This window comes from Haematobia irritans, chromosome 3 (genome assembly GCF_050003625.1).
Source record: "Haematobia irritans isolate KBUSLIRL chromosome 3, ASM5000362v1, whole genome shotgun sequence".
Taxonomy (NCBI): Eukaryota; Metazoa; Arthropoda; class Insecta; order Diptera; family Muscidae; genus Haematobia; species Haematobia irritans.
Window position 1 is genome coordinate 211,477,733 of NC_134399.1, and position 24,044 is coordinate 211,501,776.

Genomic DNA, 24,044 nt, shown 5'->3' on the forward strand with positions numbered 1-24,044 from the left:
GTCTACCTTGACGACTTACTTATAGTCTCATCGGATTTTGATTCGCACATAGTGCTTTTGCGCAAAGTTGGGGAATTACTGTCCCGGGCGAATCTAACAATAAATCTCCGGAAATCCAAGTTCTGCATGCGCGAGCTCCGATACCTGGGATATATTGTTGGCGCAGGACAGCTGAGGCCTGATCCTTCCAAAGTAGCATCGATCACGGATATTCCAGTTCCTAAGAACCAGCGGGAGGTGCGTCGATTTTTGGGTATGGCGTCCTGGTTCAGGCGTTTTATACGCGACTACGCCACCATAACCGCCCCCATTACTAGAACCCTCAAGAAGGGAAGAGTTTTCAGATTTGATGAGGAGGCTAGGGATTCTTTTGACCGTCTTAAGGTTGCTTTGACGACAAGTCCCGTCTTAACGCATCCTGTGTTCGATAAGAGGTTTTATATTCAGTGCGACGCGTCCAATTTGGGAGTCGGTGCAGTGCTGTACCAACTGGATGCTGAGGGCCATGAACGTCCCATAGCGTTCCATTCTGCTCAATTGACGCGAGCCGAGCAGAATTATAGTGTGACGGAACGAGAGTGTTTGGCAGTTATCAGCGCAATCAAAAAGTTTAGGCCTTTTGTTGAGCTGATGCCATTCACTGTCGTTACGGACCACAGCTCGCTCAAGTGGCTTATGGGACAAAAGGACCTCAGCGGACGGTTGGCGCGCTGGAGCTTGAAACTTCAAGCTTTCAATTTCGAGATACAGCACCGCAAAGGATCCCAAAATGTGGTGGCCGACACGTTATCGCGTTTGCACACTGACGAATTGAACATGTTTGTCCAGGAAAAACCTCTTATCGACACGAACTCCCCGGAGTTCAGTGGCGAGGAGTACAGGCAGCTTGTTGAACAGGTGACGGAGAATCAGGAGAGCCTGCCAGATTTGAGGGTTCTGGATGGCCTTGTCTACAAGAAGACTCTTCCTTCAAATGGTGAGGAGATCCAGGAAAATTTCATCTGGAAGCTATGGGTTCCAGGGGATCTCACACGCAATTTGATCGCCAAGACGCATGAGGCTTCCAGCAAATGCCATTGCGGTATAGGCAAGACGATATCCGCCTTGAGACAATATTTTTACTGGCCGAACATGGCAAAGGAAGTTGCCACTTATATTAGGTCGTGTCTTGTCTGTAGGGAGACTAAGTCTCCGAACTATGTTCTTCGTCCAAAGATGGGTGACGAGACAGTGACGCATCGGCCGTGGCAAAAAATATTCATAGATTTCATTGGTCCTTTCCCCAGATCTCGGGATGGGAACACTTTTGTATTCGTCGTCCTAGACCATTTGACAAAATTTGTCTTATTGAAATCTATGAATAAGGCAACCTCAACAAAGGCAGTAAGCTATTTGGAAAGTGAGCTGTTCCATAAATTTGGGGTTCCCCAGTGGGTCCATTCAGATAATGGAAAACAGTTCACTTCCAAAGAGTTTACTACCTTTCTTGAGAGGTACGGGTGCACTCAGATCCGAAATGCAGTCTATTCGCCTCAGGCTAATGCCTCGGAGCGAGTCAACCGCTCCATAATCGCAGCGATTCGGACGTATGTTTCGGAGGACCAGAGAGATTGGGACAGGCACCTCTCAGCTATCGAGTGTTCCCTCCGTTCAACCCTACATACCTCCATTGGTTGTTCGCCTTATTTCGCTATGTTTGGGACCAGTATGATAACGCACGGCAGCGCATATGAATTATGCAATCGATTGGGCGTACTGGAAGATGGACAGGTTGAACTGTTGCCCAAGAGCAGCATGCTTGAAATGGTTCGCGATTCAGTAAAGCGGAGGATACATGAGGCCTATCAGAAAAGCGCGGCCAGGTACAATACTAGATCCCGGGAGATCGTCTATAGACCCGGAGATGAAATTTTACGCCGCAATTTCGTCCTAAGCGACGCATCGAGAAATCTTAACTCCAAGTTGTGCCGTAAATTTGTAAAATGCCGAGTAGTCCGACGAGTAGGCAATTCGCTATACGAAATCGAGGATCTGGGCGGGAGGAGTATCGGAACGTATCATGCGAAGGACCTTCAGCGTATCGTTCCTCTCAAGTGACACGCCCGGCCGGAGGTGGAACGTATCAGGGTCGCGGTTCTTCCCCACACCTGGAAACTGTTTCACTTCCCGAATCAGCGAGCTCCCAACAGGTTTCGGCTCCCTGTTCGGGTTTGTAATGTGAACGCGTTTCCTCGAATGACCGGTAGAGGGGACTGGTCGGCACATTACCCGCGAAACGAGTCATGTGATGTCAGAACGGTTGACACGTCATCAATGACGTTGAAGACAGATCAGCTTCGGATTTTTTGATGTGACGTGGCACACGAGTTGTTTTTCGTGTTTTTTTTTTCGATTATTGGGAAAGGGTGTAGTATTGCGATTTGGAAAGTTGCGAAGTTCCACGGTACTATCCGAGTTTGCCACGATAAGGAATTGTACTGAGTATACGGGGACGCGAAAGTTGAATATATTCAGGCGTAATAAAGTGACGTCCGTTACTAAAACATTCGGGCTAGGATATTATTTTAACCATTTTGCGCTTTTTTTTTTTGGTAATAAAACCGGTGAGTTTCCGAGAAGCTATCTATTTTCGATATCATTCACGAATCAACTTCTTATTTCGTGCAGGTCACGTGTTAGCCTGTAGAGTAGCGGCAACAGGGAGAGGAGGTCGTGGCAAAGTAGGAAAAACTCCTGGAGCTACAGTGGCTACGGCCACAACCAGGCTAACACAGATCATATTTTTCTTTGTGATTGCACCTGATCTAAATTTTTCGCCCATTTGATGAAGGGGACGACCAGCGTCCAGAAGGCTACACCTTGTACAGAATTTAGGGTGACATCCAAGCAGCCGGCGTCGGTAGTTGCCCGTACACCAATACAGGTTTGGCCGATAAAGATCGCCTGTGGAGCCAACCAGAATAACATTTTGTGGATAAGTACTATATGTATACGTGTGTGTACAGAATGGTGATTGATGTCGTCCTTTGTGTAGGCTGAAAATAATTTTTTTTTTATATATCCAAGAAAAAGAAAAAAAATTCAATTTTTAACCGATCCTGTATATATTTTAAGATCCATATTCTACTTAATTTTTGTAGAGTATGCGCATTATACATTTATAGCAAACTCTATTGCATCATAACTTTCCTTCTTTTTTTTTTGTTTTTGAACTCAACTATTATTGTATCTTAACTGCGGTATCATCCCTTATTGTCAGTGTCATCGTTTAGTGTCATATTTTTCTTTATTATCATTGGTATTATTCTAGATATTCATTGCTTTTCTTACACCTAGAAATAAGACTGTAACAGGGTTTTGAACCTCGATTTCCTTTTATTTTATGATCTATGATTTGGCCCTTAACAATCGAGCTCGATTAGGTCAGGGATTCCCAAAGCGTTCATTTCGAGTTATTGTGCCTAGTTGCATTTCAAAATTTCATTGAAAGAGGGTTTCAAGGCTTTGCCTAACGATATTTTATAAGTTTTTTTGTAATAATATTTTCGATTCATAATTTATTTCTTACATTACACTTTTTGTATTACCATTAGAATAAGTGTAGGTTATTGTCATTTCACCAAATCTAAATCAATACTTATTAAATAAACATAATGGTGGATAAATGAAAAAGCAATTACAAATAATTATGTGTTAGTGACTTGGAGTACAAGGTGACGTAGAAGGGGGGGTTTCTGCTCATTCTTTCGGGGATTTCAACGAAGAGATCCTATGGGGATTGTATTAAGTCAATCCAAGAGGGAGGGCATGTTGCGACCCAACGACATCGGGGTTGCTCTATCGCTTTGTCAGCTAAGGATAAATGTTTTATCGTGATCAGGTTTAGTGGTACTCAGGAAGGAATTATGTGGTTGTATTGTTAAGATGGGAATAGTGGCATGAACGAATCAACGCAGAACTGAGCCCTAGCCGGTGGAAAACAAACATGCAGTACCACGAAGCGACCTCTATTACCCACAGAAAATCGAATATGGAAATTATTAATAAAATAAATCCCAATACAATTACAAATAAGGACTTTAAACCCCAATTTTAATAGATTTCAAGCCTAATGTGTATAAGGTATAAATTTGAAATTAAATTAAACATCTTTAAAAAGGTTGGAATTTTCTTATTTCATAAAAAGAACATCCTTGCAATAATTATGAAATTTTGAAACTATGCAATTGCCAACGTGGGTTACATAAGGTAAAATGTCCCGTTGTTTTTAAAGGTTTACTCAGTCTACCAGTCTATCGGAATGTCGGTTTACCGAAATATGACAATCATAAATTAGGAAGTGCAAACTTCTTTTTAACAATTGGGAGCCCGTTGGATTCTGGATTGGAACCCACGACTATGTATGCTCCTCAAGGCAACTACTACGACTTGGTACCATAGTTATTCACATTACACTTCCAAAATCCACTTTAACTAGATTTCAACTGTCATTTGCCATATAAAACCCTCTATTATACATAAAATATTGTAAAGAAATTTTCCCGGGAATTCCCGCCATTCATTCCCGGGAAAGCGGGAGCGAAAAAATAGCAATTTCCCGGGAATTCCCGGGATCCCGTTCCCGGGAAAAAACCCCTATTTTTGAGATATCCCGTTATTTTTGGTTTTTTGCTCTTTTTTTCGAATTAGAAATGTCCGATTTATACTTTTCTGGCGGAAAAGGTCCATTGTAAAATACGATTTCTTTGAAAATTTGACTTGACGACTCACATTTCCAATTGTACACGATTATTCGTCATCTTAATACGTTTCACTTAAGTACCAACAACGGTATAATCGAATATTTCTAACTCGAGATGTAATTTGTTTAGAGAAAAAAGAGCGAAAAAAATGTAAGCATTTTTTTCGAATTCAGTAGATCAAAATACAAAACCCTACTCTCATCAAGTGTACATTTTCAGTGTAAACTAGTGTAATTAAGGCATCCTTGAATTAGATATCATCGTAGTATTTATTAATTTCCCGGGAATTCCCGGGATCCCGTTCCCGGGAAAAAACCCCTATTTTTGAGATATCCCGTTATTTTTGGTTTTTTGCTCTTTTTTTCGAATTAGAAATGTCCGATTTATACTTTTCTGGCGGAAAAGGTCCATTGTAAAATACGATTTCTTTGAAAATTTGACTTGACGACTCACATTTCCAATTGTACACGATTATTCGTCATCTTAATACGTTTCACTTAAGTACCAACAACGGTATAATCGAATATTTCTAACTCGAGATGTAATTTGTTTAGAGAAAAAAGAGCGAAAAAAATGTAAGCATTTTTTTCGAATTCAGTAGATCAAAATACAAAACCCTACTCTCATCAAGTGTACATTTTCAGTGTAAACTAGTGTAATTAAGGCATCCTTGAATTAGATATCATCGTAGTATTTATTAGAAATAGCAAATTTTATCAAATTTAAACTGAAAATTAAATAAATGTAATTCACCTATTTTTCTGTCTATTTATAAAAAATTTTACTATTTGCGGCTATAAATTTTGCTTCACAATACTTGGCAACACTACCCACCACTCTTTCTCTTGGAAATGGGAAATAACGTTTCATCATTAAAATACACAAATCACAATCGTTACCCTCTCTCAATATCTCTCAAACTATGTTTTCTTTCTCAATTAAACAACACCCATTCAAACTAATGCAATAACTACAAAAGCGCCATATTTTTCAAATGCAATGAAAAAACAGTGAACCCACTACTCTCTCTTAAATATGAAATAACGTTCCATCGTTAAACTGCATAAATCACAATCGTTACTCCACGCTCTCTCAATATCTCTCAAACTATGTTTTCTTTCTCAATCAAACAACACCCACTGAAACTAATACAATAACTACGAAAACGCCATATTTTTTATATACACTGAAAAAACAGTGAACCCAGCAGGAAGAAAACTTTTGGTTAGTTTTAGAAAATCTAGATTATTTTCAGAAAATTCTAACTAAAACAATATTGCGAACGCTGACATCACTGGGATATCACAAAAATAAGAAAATATTTTTCGACAAATTCTAGCAAAATTTTTAAGACATAATAAAATTTTTAATTGTTAAAGAAAATTTTGTAGTTTGAAGAAAAAAATTAAAAATTGCAAGAATGTCTTTAGTGCCATACGAAGTTCAAGAAGGGCGCAGTTGTAGTAAAATTTACAAATTTAAAGAAATAGTGGACTATTTTGTGAGAAGTAAATCTTCATTTGTATATAATTTTTTTTACGTTGTCTAGTTCATTTAACTAACGTATGCAAAAAAAAAATTAGAAGAGTAAAGGAACTTTTCTCCAAACTTAATAATTTAATGAACTAAAATAAAGTTAAATTGGATTTAGTGAAATAGAGGGTTCACTTTTTGTTTGAGTGTGATAATAACTTAAATTTCTCGGCTTATCACATTATTATAATTAAAGCAATAGCAACAAAAAAAACTCTTTCGTTTTTATCCTATAATAATGAATTATGTATTTAATAAAATTGTTTTTCTTTAATTTAATAATAAAATTAATATGGTCAATTTAGTTGTATTAAATAAATTTTTTTTGTCCAATTAAAATTATTTTATTGAATTTAGATATTTACAATACAGTTTTTACTTTCAATTCTAAATGAATTATAATTTTCCCTATTTATAGATAAACCTGAAGTCACATATATTATTCATATCAATATTAACAAATTCTCATATTGTTGCAAATTCCAGCAAAAAGAACAAAATTTATTGATACAGCTTTAAAATGAAGTTTCTTTTCATTTCTTTTCAATCACCATGGAGCTTCATATCCAGTCATGAATGAATAAAATTGATATGCCTTTGTATTGTAGAAATTACTTTCATTTGTATAAAGGTATATATGAGATATTTAAAGAAATTCAAGAAAAAGATAACCAAAATATATGTTAAGTGCATGGAGAATATGTTCACTTCAATAATTCCCTAGAGTGAATATTGAAGTAACAGCAAAAATGAGAAAAGAATTTTGTGCAACGAAAGATTCCTCTTGGCAAATGTTAATGGATTTCCAAACGGAGTGTATATTCTGAAAAACTACTTCAGTTCTGCTCTCAATCTAAATTGAAGAAAATTAAAAAATTGTTCATGAAATCAAAATTTAATCCATCAAGCCTTATATTTAAATGGCCATTTAAATCTTCTGCCATATCCTCAGCCATAGTAAAGCTCTCCGTTTCTAGTTTTTAATATTCCCTCCATATTGATACCTCTTTCGCATACAGCCACATTTGAGGATATGTGAAATATGGCAGTAGAGTTTCTGTCATCACATATCTCTAATGATTACGAAATGAACTCATTTGCACAGCATGAATGCTCCTTGGATATACATATACTCAGTAGATTATCATTAACGTACACAGCTGGTTATACACAAGAATCATGTGGGAATCAACCACAATGTATGATGGCATTCAATGGCTTTGAGGTCATATGGAAACTGTATTAACAGGGATTTCTTTTATATCCAGCCAAAACACCATTGCCAAATGTGATAGATTTGCTTTGGGTGCTCTCTATCTCTGTCTGGGCGTTGAGGGGGCATAGTAATGTATTTCGACATTGACATTAGGGCCAAGTACACACGAATATCTGTGCTTTAAGCCAAGTCATAACTATAACGTATGTTACCCTATCTTTTTTAGTAGCAGTTACGCTAGTATGCGTTTTTTCGTTTACATACACATGTGTCATTTACTTGCTTCGCTACCATTAATTCTCTCTCAAATGTTTCAGGGTTTATCTTTGCAAAATCTTTTGATGATGATTTTCTTGTTATCATTTCACTTCCTTATTATACAACCTAGAGCTCTGTATATGAAGACATATAAGCCTCTCTTTACCTTGGTGTAGTAAAGGAGATTTTGATATATGGTACACATGGAAAAAGAAATTTTTTGTAGTTTGCAATGGAAAATCTTAAATATTAAACAAAATAATTAAAAGCGTAATCATCACATACGATTTATAATACATTTCAATAGTTCACATTGGAGGCATGTCTTGTTCATGAACGTTTCGTAGTTTCTCAATTGTCGCATAAAATGTAATAATATTAGAATACTCTCTTAGCGCCAAGCCAGACTTTCTCAATGTTCTACATAATACTGTTAACTCCCATATTCTCTATTAAATTGATGTCTCTCTTTACCTTGGTGTAGTAAGGTAGGTTTTGATATATGTGGTACACATGGAGAAAAAAAAGAAATTTTGCCTAGTTTGTAAAGGTGAGTATTAAGTTCGAGTTTAGCCGCTAAAATCGCCATTTTTTCACTAAAGTGAAAACTAAATCAGTAAAAAAGTCATAAAATTATATATATTTGTTGCAGAGTTCATTATAACTTGATGGGGAATAACCCAAGGCAAATTTTCACAAATTTCGTATTCCATAAAATGGATTTTTAAAGAAAAGTAATCGTGAAAAAATGACGATTTTAGCGGCTAACTCGAACTCAATACCCACCTTAAGGAAGAAATCGTAAATTTTAAAAACTATAACTAAAAGCGTAACCATCACTTACGATTTAAAATACATTTCAATAGGAGGAGGTATGTCTTTTTGATGAATGTTTCGTACTTTCTCAATTATCAATTGCTCTCTTATCGCCATACCAGACTCTCTTAGTGTTCATAGCATAGCACTGTTAATTGTCATATTCTTTATTAATTTGATGTTCGTGTCTCCTCAAGATAAAATCGCAATATATCTTCACGGACATACTAAGTACATAAACAATATTTTTTATTTAATTTTATTTATTTACAAAATTATTTCAGAAATTTTTAATATTTATTTTATTTTTGTGTAAGGTTTATACATTCAAAAAACAGTGAACCTACCAGGTGGAAAACTTTCGGTTAATTTTAGAAAATTTTGAATATATGTAGAAAATTTAAACTAAACAATATTACAAACGTTGGCATCACGCCGATGTCATAAAAATAAGTAAATATTTTTCGACAAATTCAAGAAAATTCATTAGACACAACTATGTTTTTTCACTTGTTAAAGAAAATTTTGTAGTTTGAAGGACTGAAACTTGGAGTTCAAAATTCCAAGAATGTCTTTAGTGACATACGAAGTTCATGATGCACGCATTTTTGTTAAAATTTACAAATTATCAATTGCTCTCTTATCGCCATACCAGACTCTCTTAGTGTTCATAGCATAGCACTGTTAATTGTCATATTCTTTATTAATTTGATGTTCGTGTCTCCTCAAGATAAAATCGCAATAAATCTTCACGGACATACTAAGTACATAAACAATATTTTTTTATTTAATTTTATTTATTTACAAAATTATTTCAGAAATTTTTAATATTTATTTTATTTTTGTTTAAGGTTTATACACTCAAAAAACAGTGAACCTACCAGGAGGAAAACTTTCGGTTAATTTTAGAAAATTTTGAATATTTGTAGAAAATTTTAACTAAACAATATTACAAACGTTGGCATCACGCCGATGTCATAAAAATAAGTAAATATTTTTCGACAAATTCAAGAAAATTTATTAGACACAACTATGTTTTTTCACCTGATAAAGAAAATTTTGTAGTTTGAAGGAAAAACTTGGAGTTCAAAATTCCAAGAATGTCTTTAGTAACATACGAAGTTCATGATGGACGCATTTTTGTTAAAATTTACAAATTTAAAGAAATTCTGAACTATTTTGTAGAAGACACGAATTTAGAAAATCTTTATGCTTCATTTGAGTAAATTTTGTTTTCCTCGGATTTAGTTAATTTAACTAACGTACACAAAAAATTATCATAGTAAAGAAAACTTTCTCTAAACATAATTCCATGAACTAAAATAAAGTTAAATTGGCTTTAGTGAAATAGAGAGTTCACTTTTTTTGAGTGTACATAACAGAAATTTTAATTAAAATTTTATTTTCACTTGTAATTACAAGTGACCTACCTACTTTCTTAGTCAAAAATGGTAATGATCGCTATACCGAGCTTTTTTATTGTTCTACATAGCACTGTTAACTCCTAAATTATCTATCAATTTGGAGTTTGCGTGTCTGCAAGATAAAATCGAATTTTACCTTCACTGACATTATTATATGTGTATACTAAACAATATTTAATTTTATTTTAATTCACTTTAGTTTTATTTTTAGTTTTAATTTTATTCATAAATCTAATTTTAATTCAAATTTTATTTTCAATTGTAATTTATTTTAATGTAGTCTCCTTTCCCCTTCTAAAAATCTATTGTAATTCTCTCTTATCGCTATTAATGTTCTACATAGCATACATATTTTAATGTAGTCTCCTTTCCCCTTCTAAAAATCTATTGCAATTCTCTCTTATCGCTATTAATGTAGAACATATAGTACTGTTTACTCCCATATGTTCTAATTGTGTTTCCTCAAGATGATATACTGATATAGGTATAGTTTTCTATACTAAACAATGTTTTTTAATTTAATGTTATGTTCAATTTTTTAATTAAAATTAATTTAATTTTAGAATTGTTATTGTTATTTAAAATTTATTTACATCTGAAACTTAGTCTATTCGAAACATCGAGTACATCGTCTAAAAATCTATGGTAATGTTCTGTGTTGACTATATAGGGCTCTCTCAATGTTCTACATAGCACTGTTAACTGCATAACGATGGAGTTAACATAACAATGATTTTTTAGTTAATTTTATTTTTATATTAATTCTATTTCTAATTTTTATTATAGTTATAAGTTTAGTCAGAATTGTAATTTTATTTTTACTTGTAATGTGGTTTAATCTGATAAAGTTTCTCCGTTAATGGTAAAGATCGCTATATCGAGCTCTTGTTCCACATAGCACGGTTAAATTCCATATTGTTTTGTTAATTTGGAGATTGTTTCTGCGCAAGATAAAATCGTAATTTATCTTCATTGCAAAACAATAATTTTTGAATTTTACCATATTTTATTTCCTTATTAATTTTGTTTTCATTCATAATTGTAAATTTTATTAAAAATTGTTAATTTTAATTTTAACTTTAGTCACCTTTCACCTTCTAAAAGCCTAGTGCAATGCTCTCTTATCACTATATCGAGCTCTTATTAATTTTCTATATAGCACTGTAAACTCTCATATGCTCTGTAAATTTAGTGTTTGTGTCTTCTGAAGATGGAATGGAAATTTATCTTCACTGACATAAGTATAGTTGTTTATACCAAACAATGATTTTTCATTTAATGTTATTTTGAATTTTTAATTAGAGTTAATTTCATTTTATAATTGTAATTTTTATTTAAATTTTATTTTCACTTAAAACTTAATTTATTCGAATCATCGTTCCTCGTCTAAAAATCTACGGTAATGTTCTGTGTTGGCTATACATGACTCTCTCAATGTTCTACATAGTACTGTTAACTCCCACATTCTGTATTAATTAGGTGTTTTTGTCACCTCTAGATAATATCGCAATATATCTTCACAGATATAAATACATAAATAACGATTTTCTATTTAAATTTCTTTCGTTAGTAATTTTATTTTTAATTTAGTTTTAAATTTATTCATAATTGTAATTTTAATTAAAATTTCCCTTGCAACGTAGTTTAAAATGATTTAGTTTCTTCGTCTACAAACGATAATGATCGCTATACCGAGCTCTTTTATTGTTCAACATTGCACTGCTGACTCCCATTCTTCTCTGTTCATTTGGAGTATGTTTCTCCGCAAGATAAAATCGATATATATTAATTTATTAATTTTTATTTAATTTTATTGAATTTAGTTTAGTTTACTACTCACTTTAGTTTCCTTAAGTGTAACCACTTTTCAGGCCACATAGGATACCCACATACTTGTACTTGTCTTTTTGGCAGAGTTACTCAAAAGGTGTCTTCTAAAACAATTGCTGTTAAGTAGGTTAGTAGTTTTATTACAACTGTTTTATTGTTTTTGTTTTTTTTTTATTATATATATATATATATATATATGTTGTTCTGATATTCAGTTCATGTTCATGATGATGACGTCTTTTGTTTTTGGCCAATGTGTTTACCATAGATTCTAGGGTTTTTGTTCGTTCACTTCATTTTATGGGATCCTAGGTTGTGCGAAAAGTCTCAACAACACCACATTGCCAAATACAGACAAATTAAAAGAACAACAACAAAACAGACACATGCAAGAATAAACATGGGCAATTTATCGCAATGTTATTTTATTTCAACACTACGGTGGAGCAATGTGGAAAGACTAAAATTGGTAACCTTTGAGTACTCCTGAAAACTGCCATAGTTTTTGTCGGTCTCAAAACATGTCCCCAAAAACTTCTTGGTGTTCTTTTGCTCCGCTCACCCTATCCCTCCCTTTTTCTCTTACCTACACGCAAAGAAAAAAAACGTTTGGAAAACGTGTACCGAAAACGTTTTTCTTTTCTTAGAGTTTTTTGAATTGCTTCGAAAATTTTAAACTTTTATCACCAAAAAAATTCGTTTGTTACAAAGTTATTATTTTTTCAATAAACAAAGTTATTTTTGAAACAACAACAGAGTCCATTTCGTTTATATCAAACACTGTTCTTTTCTGACTTTTGGTCTTTAATAAAACACATTTTACAGTTCAAAATTTAATATAGTACAATGTAATGTTGAACATTTTTTTCGGAATCTTCCGAACATATGTAGAATGTATGTAAAAAAAAAAAAAAAAAAAAAACTTTGGTCGAAGCAGGGATCGAACCCACGACCCTTGGCATGAGAGTCAGACGTAGCAACCACTGCTCCACGTTGCCAAACTAAATGTTTGTTTCTGTTAAATAAACTTTGTTTATTCGGTTCGTGGGCGCCACAAGCTATGCTATATAAATATAACTTATATGGATATTTATCTATTGATGACCATAACAGGTACATAGCTCAGTGGTTAGTGTGTTGGCTTACAAAGTGCATGGTCCGCGGTTCGATTCTCCGTCCAGGCGAAAGGTAAAAAAATTTTAAAAATTTATAAAATCGTATAATTTCTTCTACATTGTTTGTATTACAGAAAAAGGTGCTAAGAACTAAAAATCTTCGTGGAAGTGAGAAAGATGTGAGGGAAAATGCAATTAGCCAGAAAAAAAAATTTTTTTGAGTTAGTCTTTATGAAATTGTTTTTACATCCTGGAAAAGAAAAAACGTTTATCACAAATAGTATATACTTTTCTTCCAAATACACTTCCTTACAGCGAAAAGCAAATGAGAAACGAACTTTGTTTGTCTAAAATTTCGTTTGGGAGGAAAGAATTATTTTTTTGCGTGTAATCATCATCAGATAAGTGTAGATGAGATGCATTCATACTCTACGAACATGACTTGGGTACTAATGACAACTACACAAAAAAGTGGGTTTTTTGTGTATGCGTGCTTTTTCTATTTAGGCAGCCCTAGTGTGTTAATGAGTGTTCTCAATTTCTTAATGTGCTCATGTAGTTCGTGTAATAGTTCACTCTTGTATCACTTTGAAAATTTCTAAAGACCAACAATTTAATGGCATCACTACAACTCACTCAGGTGTCATGTTCATTCACATTCCGACGTTTCTTTTGATGTCAATTCCCACTTTTGTAGTTTGCGTGGGGGACAGGGTGTGAGGAGATGTATGTGTGTGTGTATGTGCTATGCATAAGTAATGTTCTTTGGGTTTTAAAGAAATTACCTTCAATTGCCAAATGTCAATGGAGAATTTTGACACTTTAACATTTGATACAATTGTGTCAAATATCATAAAGGGAATGGAAGAATTCGCTGTTTGCATGTTCTTTATGAAAAATACAGGTATTAACACAATTTAATAATTACTTACATGGATAGCTGTGGGGTGACAATAAGTGTAACTTTAAGAGAACTGTTAACAGTGAATAACAATTCTGTTAAAAAAAAAGAAAATACTTAGTTTACATAGAAAAACATTTTTTTTATTTTAATCACGAAATTAATTGATCCAATTAATTTTTAAATAAAATTTCTCCAATCACATAAATTATAGTAAATTATAAAAAAAAATAATTTATGCAATTAGTTTTTGTGATTATTTTTTTTATTAAATATTTGTTTTAATTAATTTAAGATTTAATTGAATATTTTTTAAATTTCAAATTTTTATTGGAAAACATTTGGGATGTGTCCTCTTATAAGAGTTTAATTTTAATGTTCTAATTAATATCTATTTATTTTAGATTTATTTCAGCTCTTTCAATCTATATTAAATATGTAGATATTAAATAATTATATTTCTAAATATATTCAATTATTATTATTATTTTTGATTAATATATCTCTATAATCTCTTCTATATATTTTCAGATAAACTTACGTTTAATATTAGTGAGCGGCAAAACAAAAGAATTCCTATTTAATCCAACAGATTCAGCTGGTGATATTGCACAAACAGTATTCGATAATTGGCCCGAAGGTAAGTGCAAAACGTAAAGAGTTGTAATAAAAATAAAACTCCTCAATTTTTAGAAATATTTTCAACGACAAAAATTTCTCAAATTGTCATACAAAAATTAAATTACAAAATTCTTAAAGAAATCCAAAATGTTCTCTTCTCTATAAGAAAACAAAAACATGATCATAGTAAAGGAAAATTTTAACGCCAGTCACATTCACATGAATACCGTAACATTTGTGCACTGAAGTACAGAAAAAAAATATAAATTATTCGTTCTTTGTTGCAAAGGTATGAGAGAGAGAGCAAAAAAGAATGATGTTGAAGCTATTTAAAAAAGCCTTTGATGTTAACATTGCCCTGTTGTTGTTGTTCTTTGAGTGTTTGCTCTTTTCCCTTTGTTGTTGTTTTTGTTGAACAACAATCAAGTGAAAGGAGCAGCTTCAAATAGAGAATCACATCATTCATCCATCATCACCATTGAAGGTAGTTGTTAAAGCGGGCCCGTACAAAACACATGGCCAATGGCAGACAAATAGCCCATCATGATTATGGATGCCAAGCACATTGGCACGTATACGCAATGGCGACGACGGTCGCGGCGGCTATAACACAGCAATGACACCTGCAGCATAAACAAAAGCCATCACTAAAGTAGGCTCAAAAGGCGATTTTCCTTTTGAGAGTGAAACGAATTTCACTCTACACTCTTCGCTTTGTTGACCATTGTAAGTGTGCGTGTGTGTATATGCGAGTCTGTTTGTGAGGCATGTAAATTGAGGTTATACAAAAAATTTACAACTCTGGTAATTGCTATGCACAAAAGTGTGTTAATGCCAGCAACACCAATACCACCATCACCAACACCACTGAATAACACCAGAAAAGAAGAATAGTCTGGCCACGACTTGACCACTTGGCTAACTGTTGTGTTTTACAATCGTTGCTATGTAAATAACAGAATCACCGACATACGATGCACGAATTTCGTCAACTACATGATTGTCCCAATCGTTATTACATTAGAGACCATCATTTGTAGTATGGGGGGGCTTTGTATGAATGCACGACACAATGTATTGATGTATGCATATGTATGCGTCAATGGGTTCTCGCATACATCAGGCCTTGCAAAAGGCTTTAATACCTTTGTACTCAATATCCTTTGCTTTGTTCTTTGTTTGTTTTTGGACTTTTTCCTCTTTCCAACACGAAAGTCTGTGATCTCTTAACTTTAGCATATGCATTTTGAAGGTGAGACACTGAACCGATATATACAAAAAAATCACAAACATTTTGAATAGAACTAAAATTTTTTGTAGAGATAAAATTTTGAAGAAAATTTTCTATAAAAATAAAATTTTATATAGAAATAAAATTTTGACAACATTTTATATAGAAATCAAATTTTGACAAAATTTTCTATAGAAAAAATTTTTAGCAAAATTTTCTAAAGAATTAAAGTTTTATATAGAAATAAAATTTTTACAAATTTTTATTTAGAAATAAAATTTTGACAAAATGTTATATAGAAATAAAATTTTGACAACATTTTATATAGAAATCAAATTATGACAAAATTTTATATAGAAATAAAATTTTGACAAAATTTTATATAGAAATAAAATTTTGACAACATTTTATATAGAAATCAAATTATGACAAAATTTTATATAGAAATAACATTTTGAGAAAATTTTATATAGAAATAAAATTTTCACAAAATTTTATACAGAAATAAAATTTTATATAGAAATAACATTTTGACAAATTTATATATAGAAATAAAATTTTGACAAAATTTTATATAGAAATCAAATTATGACAAAATTTTAAATAGAAAAAAAATTTGACTAAATTTTTTATAGAAATAAATTTTTAGCAAAATTTTATATAGAAATGAAATTTTGACAAAAAATTAGAAATAACATTTTGAGAAAATTTTATATAGAAATAAAATTTTGACAAAATTTGATACAGAAATAAAATTTTATATAGAAATAACATTTTGACAAATTTATATATAGAAATAAAATGTTGACAAATTTTTATATAGAAATAAAATTTTGACAAAATTTCATATAGAAATAAAATTTTGAGAAAATTTTATATAGAAATAAAATTTTGACACAATTTTATACAGAAATAAAATTTTGACAAATTTATATATAGAAATAAAATTTTGACAAAATTTTCTAAAGGATTAAAATTTTGAAAAAATTTTATATAGAAATAAAATTTTGACAACATTTTATATAGAAATCAAATTTTGACAAAATTTTTAATAGAAAAAATTTTTAGCAAAATTTTCTTCAGAAATAAAATTTTACGAAATTTTATATAGAAATAAAATTTTACAAAATTTTATATGGAAATAAAATTTTGACAAATTTTTATATAGAAATAAAATTTTGACAAAATTTTATATAGAAATAAAATTTTGACAAAATTTTATATAGAAATAACATTTTGAGAAAATTTTATATAGAAATAAAATTTTGACAAAATTTTATACAGAAATGAAATTTTGACAAAATTTTATATAGAAATAAAATTTTGACAACATTTTATATAGAAATCAAATTATGACAAAATTTTCAATAGAAAAAAAAAATTTGACTAAATTTTTTATAGAAATAAATTTTTAGCAAAATTTTATATAGAAATGAAATTTTGACAAAATTGTATACAGAACTAAAATTTTGACAAAATTTTATATAGAAATAAAATTTTGACAAAATTTTATATAAAAACTAAAATTTTGACAAAATATTATATAAAAACTAAAATTTTGACAAAATTTTATATAAAAATAAAATTTTCAGAAAATTTCTATAAAAATAAAGTTCTCAGAAAATTTTATATAGAAATAAAATTTAGGCAAAATTTTATATAGACATCAAATTTTGACAAAATTTTCTATAGAAATTAAATTTAAAAATATATATATAAATATATACATAGAAATAAAATTTTGCAAAATTTTCTATAGAAATTACAGTTTGGCAAAATTTTCTATAGAAATCAAATTTTGACAAAATTTTCTATAGAAATCAAAATTTGACAAAAATTTTCTAAAGAAATAAAATTTTGACAACATTTTATACAGAAATAAAATTTTATATAGAAATAACATTTTGAGAAAATTTTATATAGAAATAAAATTTTCACAAAATTTTATACAGAAATAAAATTTTATATAGAAATAACATTATGACAAATTTATATATAGAAATAAAATTTTGACAAAATTTTATATAGAAATCAAATTATGACAAAATTTTAAATAGAAAAAAAATTTGACTAAATTTTTTATAGAAATAAATTTTTAGCAAAATTTTATATAGAAATGAAATTTTGACAAAAAATTAGAAATAACATTTTGAGAAAATTTTATATAGAAATAAAATTTTGACAAAATTTGATACAGAAATAAAATTTTATATAGAAATAACATTTTGACAAATTTATATATAGAAATAAAATGTTGACAAATTTTTATATAGAAATAAAATTTTGACAAAATTTCATATAGAAATAAAATTTTGAGAAAATTTTATATAGAAATAAAATTTTGACACAATTTTATACAGAAATAAAATTTTGACAAATTTATATATAGAAATAAAATTTTGACAAAATTTTCTAAAGAAGTAAAATTTTGAAAAAATTTTATATAGAAATAAAATTTTGACAACATTTTATATAGAAATCAAACTTTGACAAAATTTTTAATAGAAAAAATTTTTAGCAAAATTTTCTTCAGAAATAAAATTTTACGAAATTTTATATAGAAATAAAATTTTACAAAATTTTATATGGAAATAAAATTTTGACAAATTTTTATATAGAAATAAAATTTTGACAAAATTTTATATAGAAATAAAATTTTGACAAAATTTTATATAGAAATAACATTTTGAGAAAATTTTATATAGAAATAAAATTTTGACAAAATTTTATACAGAAATGAAATTTTGACAAAATTTTATATAGAAATAAAATTTTGACAACATTTTATATAGAAATCAAATTATGACAAAATTTTCAATAGAAAAAAAAAATTTGACTAAATTTTTTATAGAAATAAATTTTTAGCAAAATTTTATATAGAAATGAAATTTTGACAAAATTGTATACAGAACTAAAATTTTGACAAAATTTTATATAGAAATAAAATTTTGACAAAATTTTATATAAAAACTAAAATTTTGACAAAATATTATATAAAAACTAAAATTTTGACAAAATTTTATATAAAAATAAAATTTTCAGAAAATTTCTATAAAAATAAAGTTCTCAGAAAATTTTATATAGAAATAAAATTTAGGCAAAATTTTATATAGACATCAAATTTTGACAAAATTTTCTATAGAAATTAAATTTAAAAATATATATATAAATATATACATAGAAATAAAATTTTGCAAAATTTTCTATAGAAATTACAGTTTGGCAAAATTTTCTATAGAAATCAAATTTTGACAAAATTTTCTATAGAAATCAAAATTTGACAAAAATTTTCTAAAGAAATAAAATTTTGACAACATTTTCTATAAAATTGAAATTTTCTATAGAAATAAAATTTTGACAAACTTTTCGGTAGGAATAAAATTTTGCAGACAATTTTCTATAGAAATAAAATTTTACAAGAGTTTTCTATAGAAATAAAATATTCCAAAAAAGTTCTAAAGAAATAAAATTTTACAAAAATTTCTATAGAAATAAAATTGTCAGAAAATGTTCTATAGAATATTGTTTGTTTCAATTCTGCGATATTCCAACACTGTGCCACGCAACAACAAATTTGCCTTTGTGCATACAAATCTCACATACCGATTGATATACAAAAAATTGGTTTGATTTATTTACGAATATGAATTGTTTCAATATATAATATGAACTTGATGTAAGTGATGTTTTAATCAATTTACTATTAATTTGAGTGATTAATGTATGAATATAGTTTTTCTTTAAAAAATTTTGTATTAGCCTTTTTTCCCGTGTACCATTGCTTGTATGTATGTGTATGGATTTGGTGTAATTGCCCGCAGTAAAAGAATGGTTTGTTAACACTTTTCTGCCGTGTTTTATGGTTTTGTGGAGGTTCCCTTACATGAAGTTTTATGACGCACTACTTCTAAATGAATGTATGCATGAATGAATAAGCAAACGCACAACATTTTAACACCACAACTTTAAAATGGAATCCCAATTGGTTTGGCAAAGCGTATATATATGCATTAAACTCTCTAAAGGTTTAGTGCGGACTTAGCTATTTTTTTTGTTTTGCACACATTGCATGACCTCAGGTAATAAATTTCATGTTGGGGGAGAGAAAATAAAAGCACAGAAGCTAACAGATACAAACCCACATAAATGTGCGGGTTTGCTTACCCAGCAAAAAATATGTAGGAAGTTGTCAAAATATTTCTATAGACATTTTGTCCCTATAGAAATTTTATTTCTATAGAAAATTATCGGAAAATTTTATTTCTATAGAAAATTTTCGGAAATTTTTATTTCTATAGAAAATTTTCGGAAAATTTTATTTCTATAGAAAATTTTCTGACTATTTTATTTGTATAGGATTTTTTTTTCAAAATTGTATTTCTATAGAAAATTCTCTCAATTTTTTTTCCCAGAAAACTTTCTCAAAATTTTATTTTTCTAGCAAATTTTCTCAAAATTATATTTCTCTATAGAAAATTTTCGCAAAATTTTATATCTATAAAAAATTTTGTCAAAATTTTATTTCTATAAAAAAATTTGTCAAATTTTTATTTCTATAAAAAATTTTCTGAAATTTTTTTCCCCTAGAAAACTTTCTCAAAATTTTATTTTTCTACAAAATTTTCTCAAAATTGTATTTCTCTATAGAAAAGTTTGTCAAAATTTTATTTCTATAGAAATTTTGTCAAAATTTTATTTCTATAAAAAATTTTGTCAAAATTTTATTTCTACAGAAAATTTTTATTTCTATAGAAAATTTTCGGAAAATTTTATTTCTATAGAAATTTTTCTGACAATTTTATTTGTATAGGATTTTTTTTTTAATTTTTATTTCTATAAAAAATGTTTTCAAATTTTTTTCCCCTAGAAAACTTTCTCAAAATTTTAGTTTTCTAGAAAATTTTCTCAAAATTTTATTTTTCTATACAAAATGTTCCCAAAATTTTATATCTATAGAAAATTTTGTCAAAATTTTATTTATATAGAAATTTTGTCAAAATTTTATTTCTATAGAAGATTTTTATTTCTATAGAAAATTTTCGGCAAATTGATAAAATTTTCGGAAAATTTTATTTCTATAGAAAATTTTCTGACAACTTTATTTGTATAGGATTTTTTTTCAAATTTTTATTTCTATAAAAAATTTTCTTAAATTTTTTTCACTAGAAAACTTTCTCAAAATTTTATTTTTCTAGAAAATTTTGTCAAAATTGTATTTCTCTATACAAAATTTTCGCAAAATTTTATTTCTATAAAAAAAATTGTCAAAATTTCATTTCTATAGAAATTTTGTCAAAATTTATTTCTATAGAAATTTTTTTTATTTCTATAGAAGATTTTTATTTCTATAGAAAATTTTCGGAAAATTGATAAAATTTTCGGAAAATTTTATTTCTATAGAAAATTTTCTGACAACTTTATTTGTATAGGATTTTTTTTTCAAATTTTTATTTCTATAAAAAATTTTCTTAAATTTTTTTCCCTAGAAAACTTTATCAAAATTTTATTTTTCTAGAAAATTTTGTCAAAATTGTATTTCTCTATACAAAATTTTCGCAAAATTTTATTTCTATAAAAAAAATTGTCAAAATTTCATTTCCATAGAAATTTCGTCAAAATTTATTTCTATAGAAATTTTGTCAAAATTTATTTCTTATTTGTCAAATTTGTCAAAAATTTATTTCTATAGAAATTTTGTCAAAATTTTATTTCTATAAACAATTTTGTCAAAATTTTATTTCTACAGAAAAATTTTATTTCTATAGAAAATTTTCGGAAAATTAATAAAATTTTCGGAAAATTTTATTTCTATAGAAAATGTTCTGACAATTTTATTTGTATAGGATTTTTTTTTTTCAAATTTTTATTTCTATAAAAAATTTTCTCAAACTTTTTTCCCCTAGAAAACTTTCTCAAAATTTTATTTTTCTAGAAAATTTTCTCAAAATTGTATTTCTCTATACAAATTTTTCGCAAAGTTTTATTTCTATAAAAAAATTGTCAAAATTTCATTTCTATAGAAATTTTGTCAAAATTTATTTCTTATTTGTCAAATTTTGCAAAATTTTATTTCTATAGAAATTTTGTCAAAATTTTATTTCTATAAAAATTTTATTTCTATAGAAAATTTTATTTCTATAGAAAATTTTCTCAAATTTTTTTCCCCTAGAAAACTTTCTCAAAATTTTATTTTTCTAGAAAATTTTCTCAAAATTGTATTTCTCTATAGAAAATTTTGTCAAAATTTTATTTCTGTAGAAAAATTGTTCAAAATTTTATTTCTATAAAAAAATTTGTCAAAATTTTATTTCTATAGAAATTTTGTCAAAATTTTATTTCTATAAAAAATTTTGTCAAAATTTTATTTCTACAGAAAATATTTATTTCTATAGAAAATTTTCGGAAAATTTTATTTCTATAGAAAATTTTATTTCTATAGCAAATTTTCTGACAATTTTATTTGTATAGAATTTTTTTTTATAGAAAATTTTCTCAAATTTTTTTTCCCCTAGAAAACTTTCTCAACATTTTATTTTTCTAGAAAATTTTCTCAAAATTGTATTTCTCTATAGAAAATTTTCGCAAAATTTTATATCTATAGAAAATTTTGTCAAATTTTTATTTCTATAAAAAAATTTGTCAAAATTGTATTTCTATAGAAAATTTTCTCAAAATTTTATTTCTACACAAAATTTTGTCAAAATTTATTTCTTATTTGTCAAAATTTTATTTCTATAGAAATTTTGTCAAAATTTTATTTCTATAAAAAATTTTGTCCAAATTTATTTCTGATTTGTGTAGAAAATTTTCTGAAAAGCTTCTATCGAAAATCTTCTCATAATTTTATTACTATAGAAAATTTTCTCAAAATTTTATTTCTATAGAAAATTTTCTGATAATTTTATTTGTATAGGATTTTTTTTCAAATTTTTATTTCTTTAAAAAATTTTCTCAAATTTTTTTCGCCAAGAAAACTTTCTCAAAATTTTATTTTTCTAGAAAATTTTCTCAAAATTGTATTTCTCTATACAAAATTTTCGCAAAATTTTATATCTATAGAAAATTTTCGCAAAATTTTATTTCTATAAAAAAATTTGTCAAAATTTTATTTCTATAAAAATTTTGTCAAAATTTATTTCCTATTTGTGTAGAAAATTTTCCGAAAAGCTTATTTCTATAGAACATTTTCAGAAATATTTATTTCTATAGAAATTTTTTCTCAAAATTTTATTTCTATAGAAAATTTTCTCATAATTTTATATCTATCGAAAATCTTCTCATAATTTTATTTCTATAGAAAATCTTCTCAAAATTGTATTTCTATAGAAAATTTTATTTTTATAGATAATTTTGTTAAAATTTTATTTCTATAGATAATTTTGTTTTATTACTATAGAGAATTTTCTCAAAATCTTATTTCTATAGAAAATTTTGTAAATTTTTTTTCAAAATTTTTTCCATGTTTGTTGGGTATTAACGTTATCGCAATACACGGTAAGCTTTTATGCATTCCGGTTGTTATTTTACTGGTATTATATTTTTCTACGGCACCTTCATCTCTAATGTGTTCGCCCAAGAGCTTACGTTTTCCTGTGATTTAAACCACTGACGAAGCCCAATGGTGATAATCCTTCCAACAGACATTACATGACCTACCTTGAACTTTTTCTGTAAGGGTAAAAATACGGCAATATGTAATACTTGTCAGGACCAAGAAAGATGGTGGGTCGCATACTATTTTCGTTCGCATGCATTTAATTGTAGTAAGCTGGAAATTAAATTTAATTTAATCCGAATGGATTGTATTCCAAAATCACTAGTGTGCCAATCACTAGTTGGACGAATGAACTTGATCATATGCTGATAGTTAAGGAGTTAACAAAGTTCGTTCACCGAAAGCTTTTTCGACTTCGGCTGAAGGTGATGCCCCTGTGTCTTCGAAAGCGAAATGTAAGGATAATATAACATATTATCTTAACATCACTGTTAACTAAACTATTTTGTATTTAAATTCTCTCCTTCTCCTTTTGTTGTATTCATTCTTTTCTCCCTTAGTTGTAATCATTGTAAATTCAATTTGATCAATACTCTCTTTCGAACCAATTCTCTTTACTCAATCACACTCTTTATCGCTTTAACTACATCTTTAAACTTAAGTATTCGGAATAATGGTAAATATTGATTTTATCAGAACAATGTATATAAATGTAATCTATGCTAAATATGGTATTTTATTTAGTCAATTGTCATTGTTTTATTTCTAAAATTAAATTATAGTTACATAACTCGTGGGAATAAAAGGAACTTCCATGAATCACAATAATTTCGCCCCACGTGCTCACACCTCAAATGTAGAC

At 28.3% G+C, this 24,044-nt stretch overlaps 1 protein-coding gene and 1 long non-coding RNA gene across 2 annotated transcripts in view; both read left to right on the forward strand.

Moving 5' to 3' along the window:
- Nucleotides 1–24,044, forward strand: part of UBL3 (ubiquitin like 3) — a 463,144-nt gene that overhangs the window by 392,611 nt on the left and 46,489 nt on the right. The window contains exon 3 of the mRNA XM_075302631.1: nucleotides 14,367–14,475. Within this exon, the coding sequence (XP_075158746.1) occupies nucleotides 14,367–14,475 (109 nt within the window). The remainder of the gene's footprint in view (nucleotides 1–14,366; nucleotides 14,476–24,044) is intronic.
- On the forward strand, nucleotides 2,417–3,686 carry LOC142231947 (uncharacterized). Its single transcript, XR_012720971.1, has 2 exons — nucleotides 2,417–2,603; nucleotides 2,668–3,686. It is a non-coding gene; the product is annotated as an uncharacterized LOC142231947 (long non-coding RNA).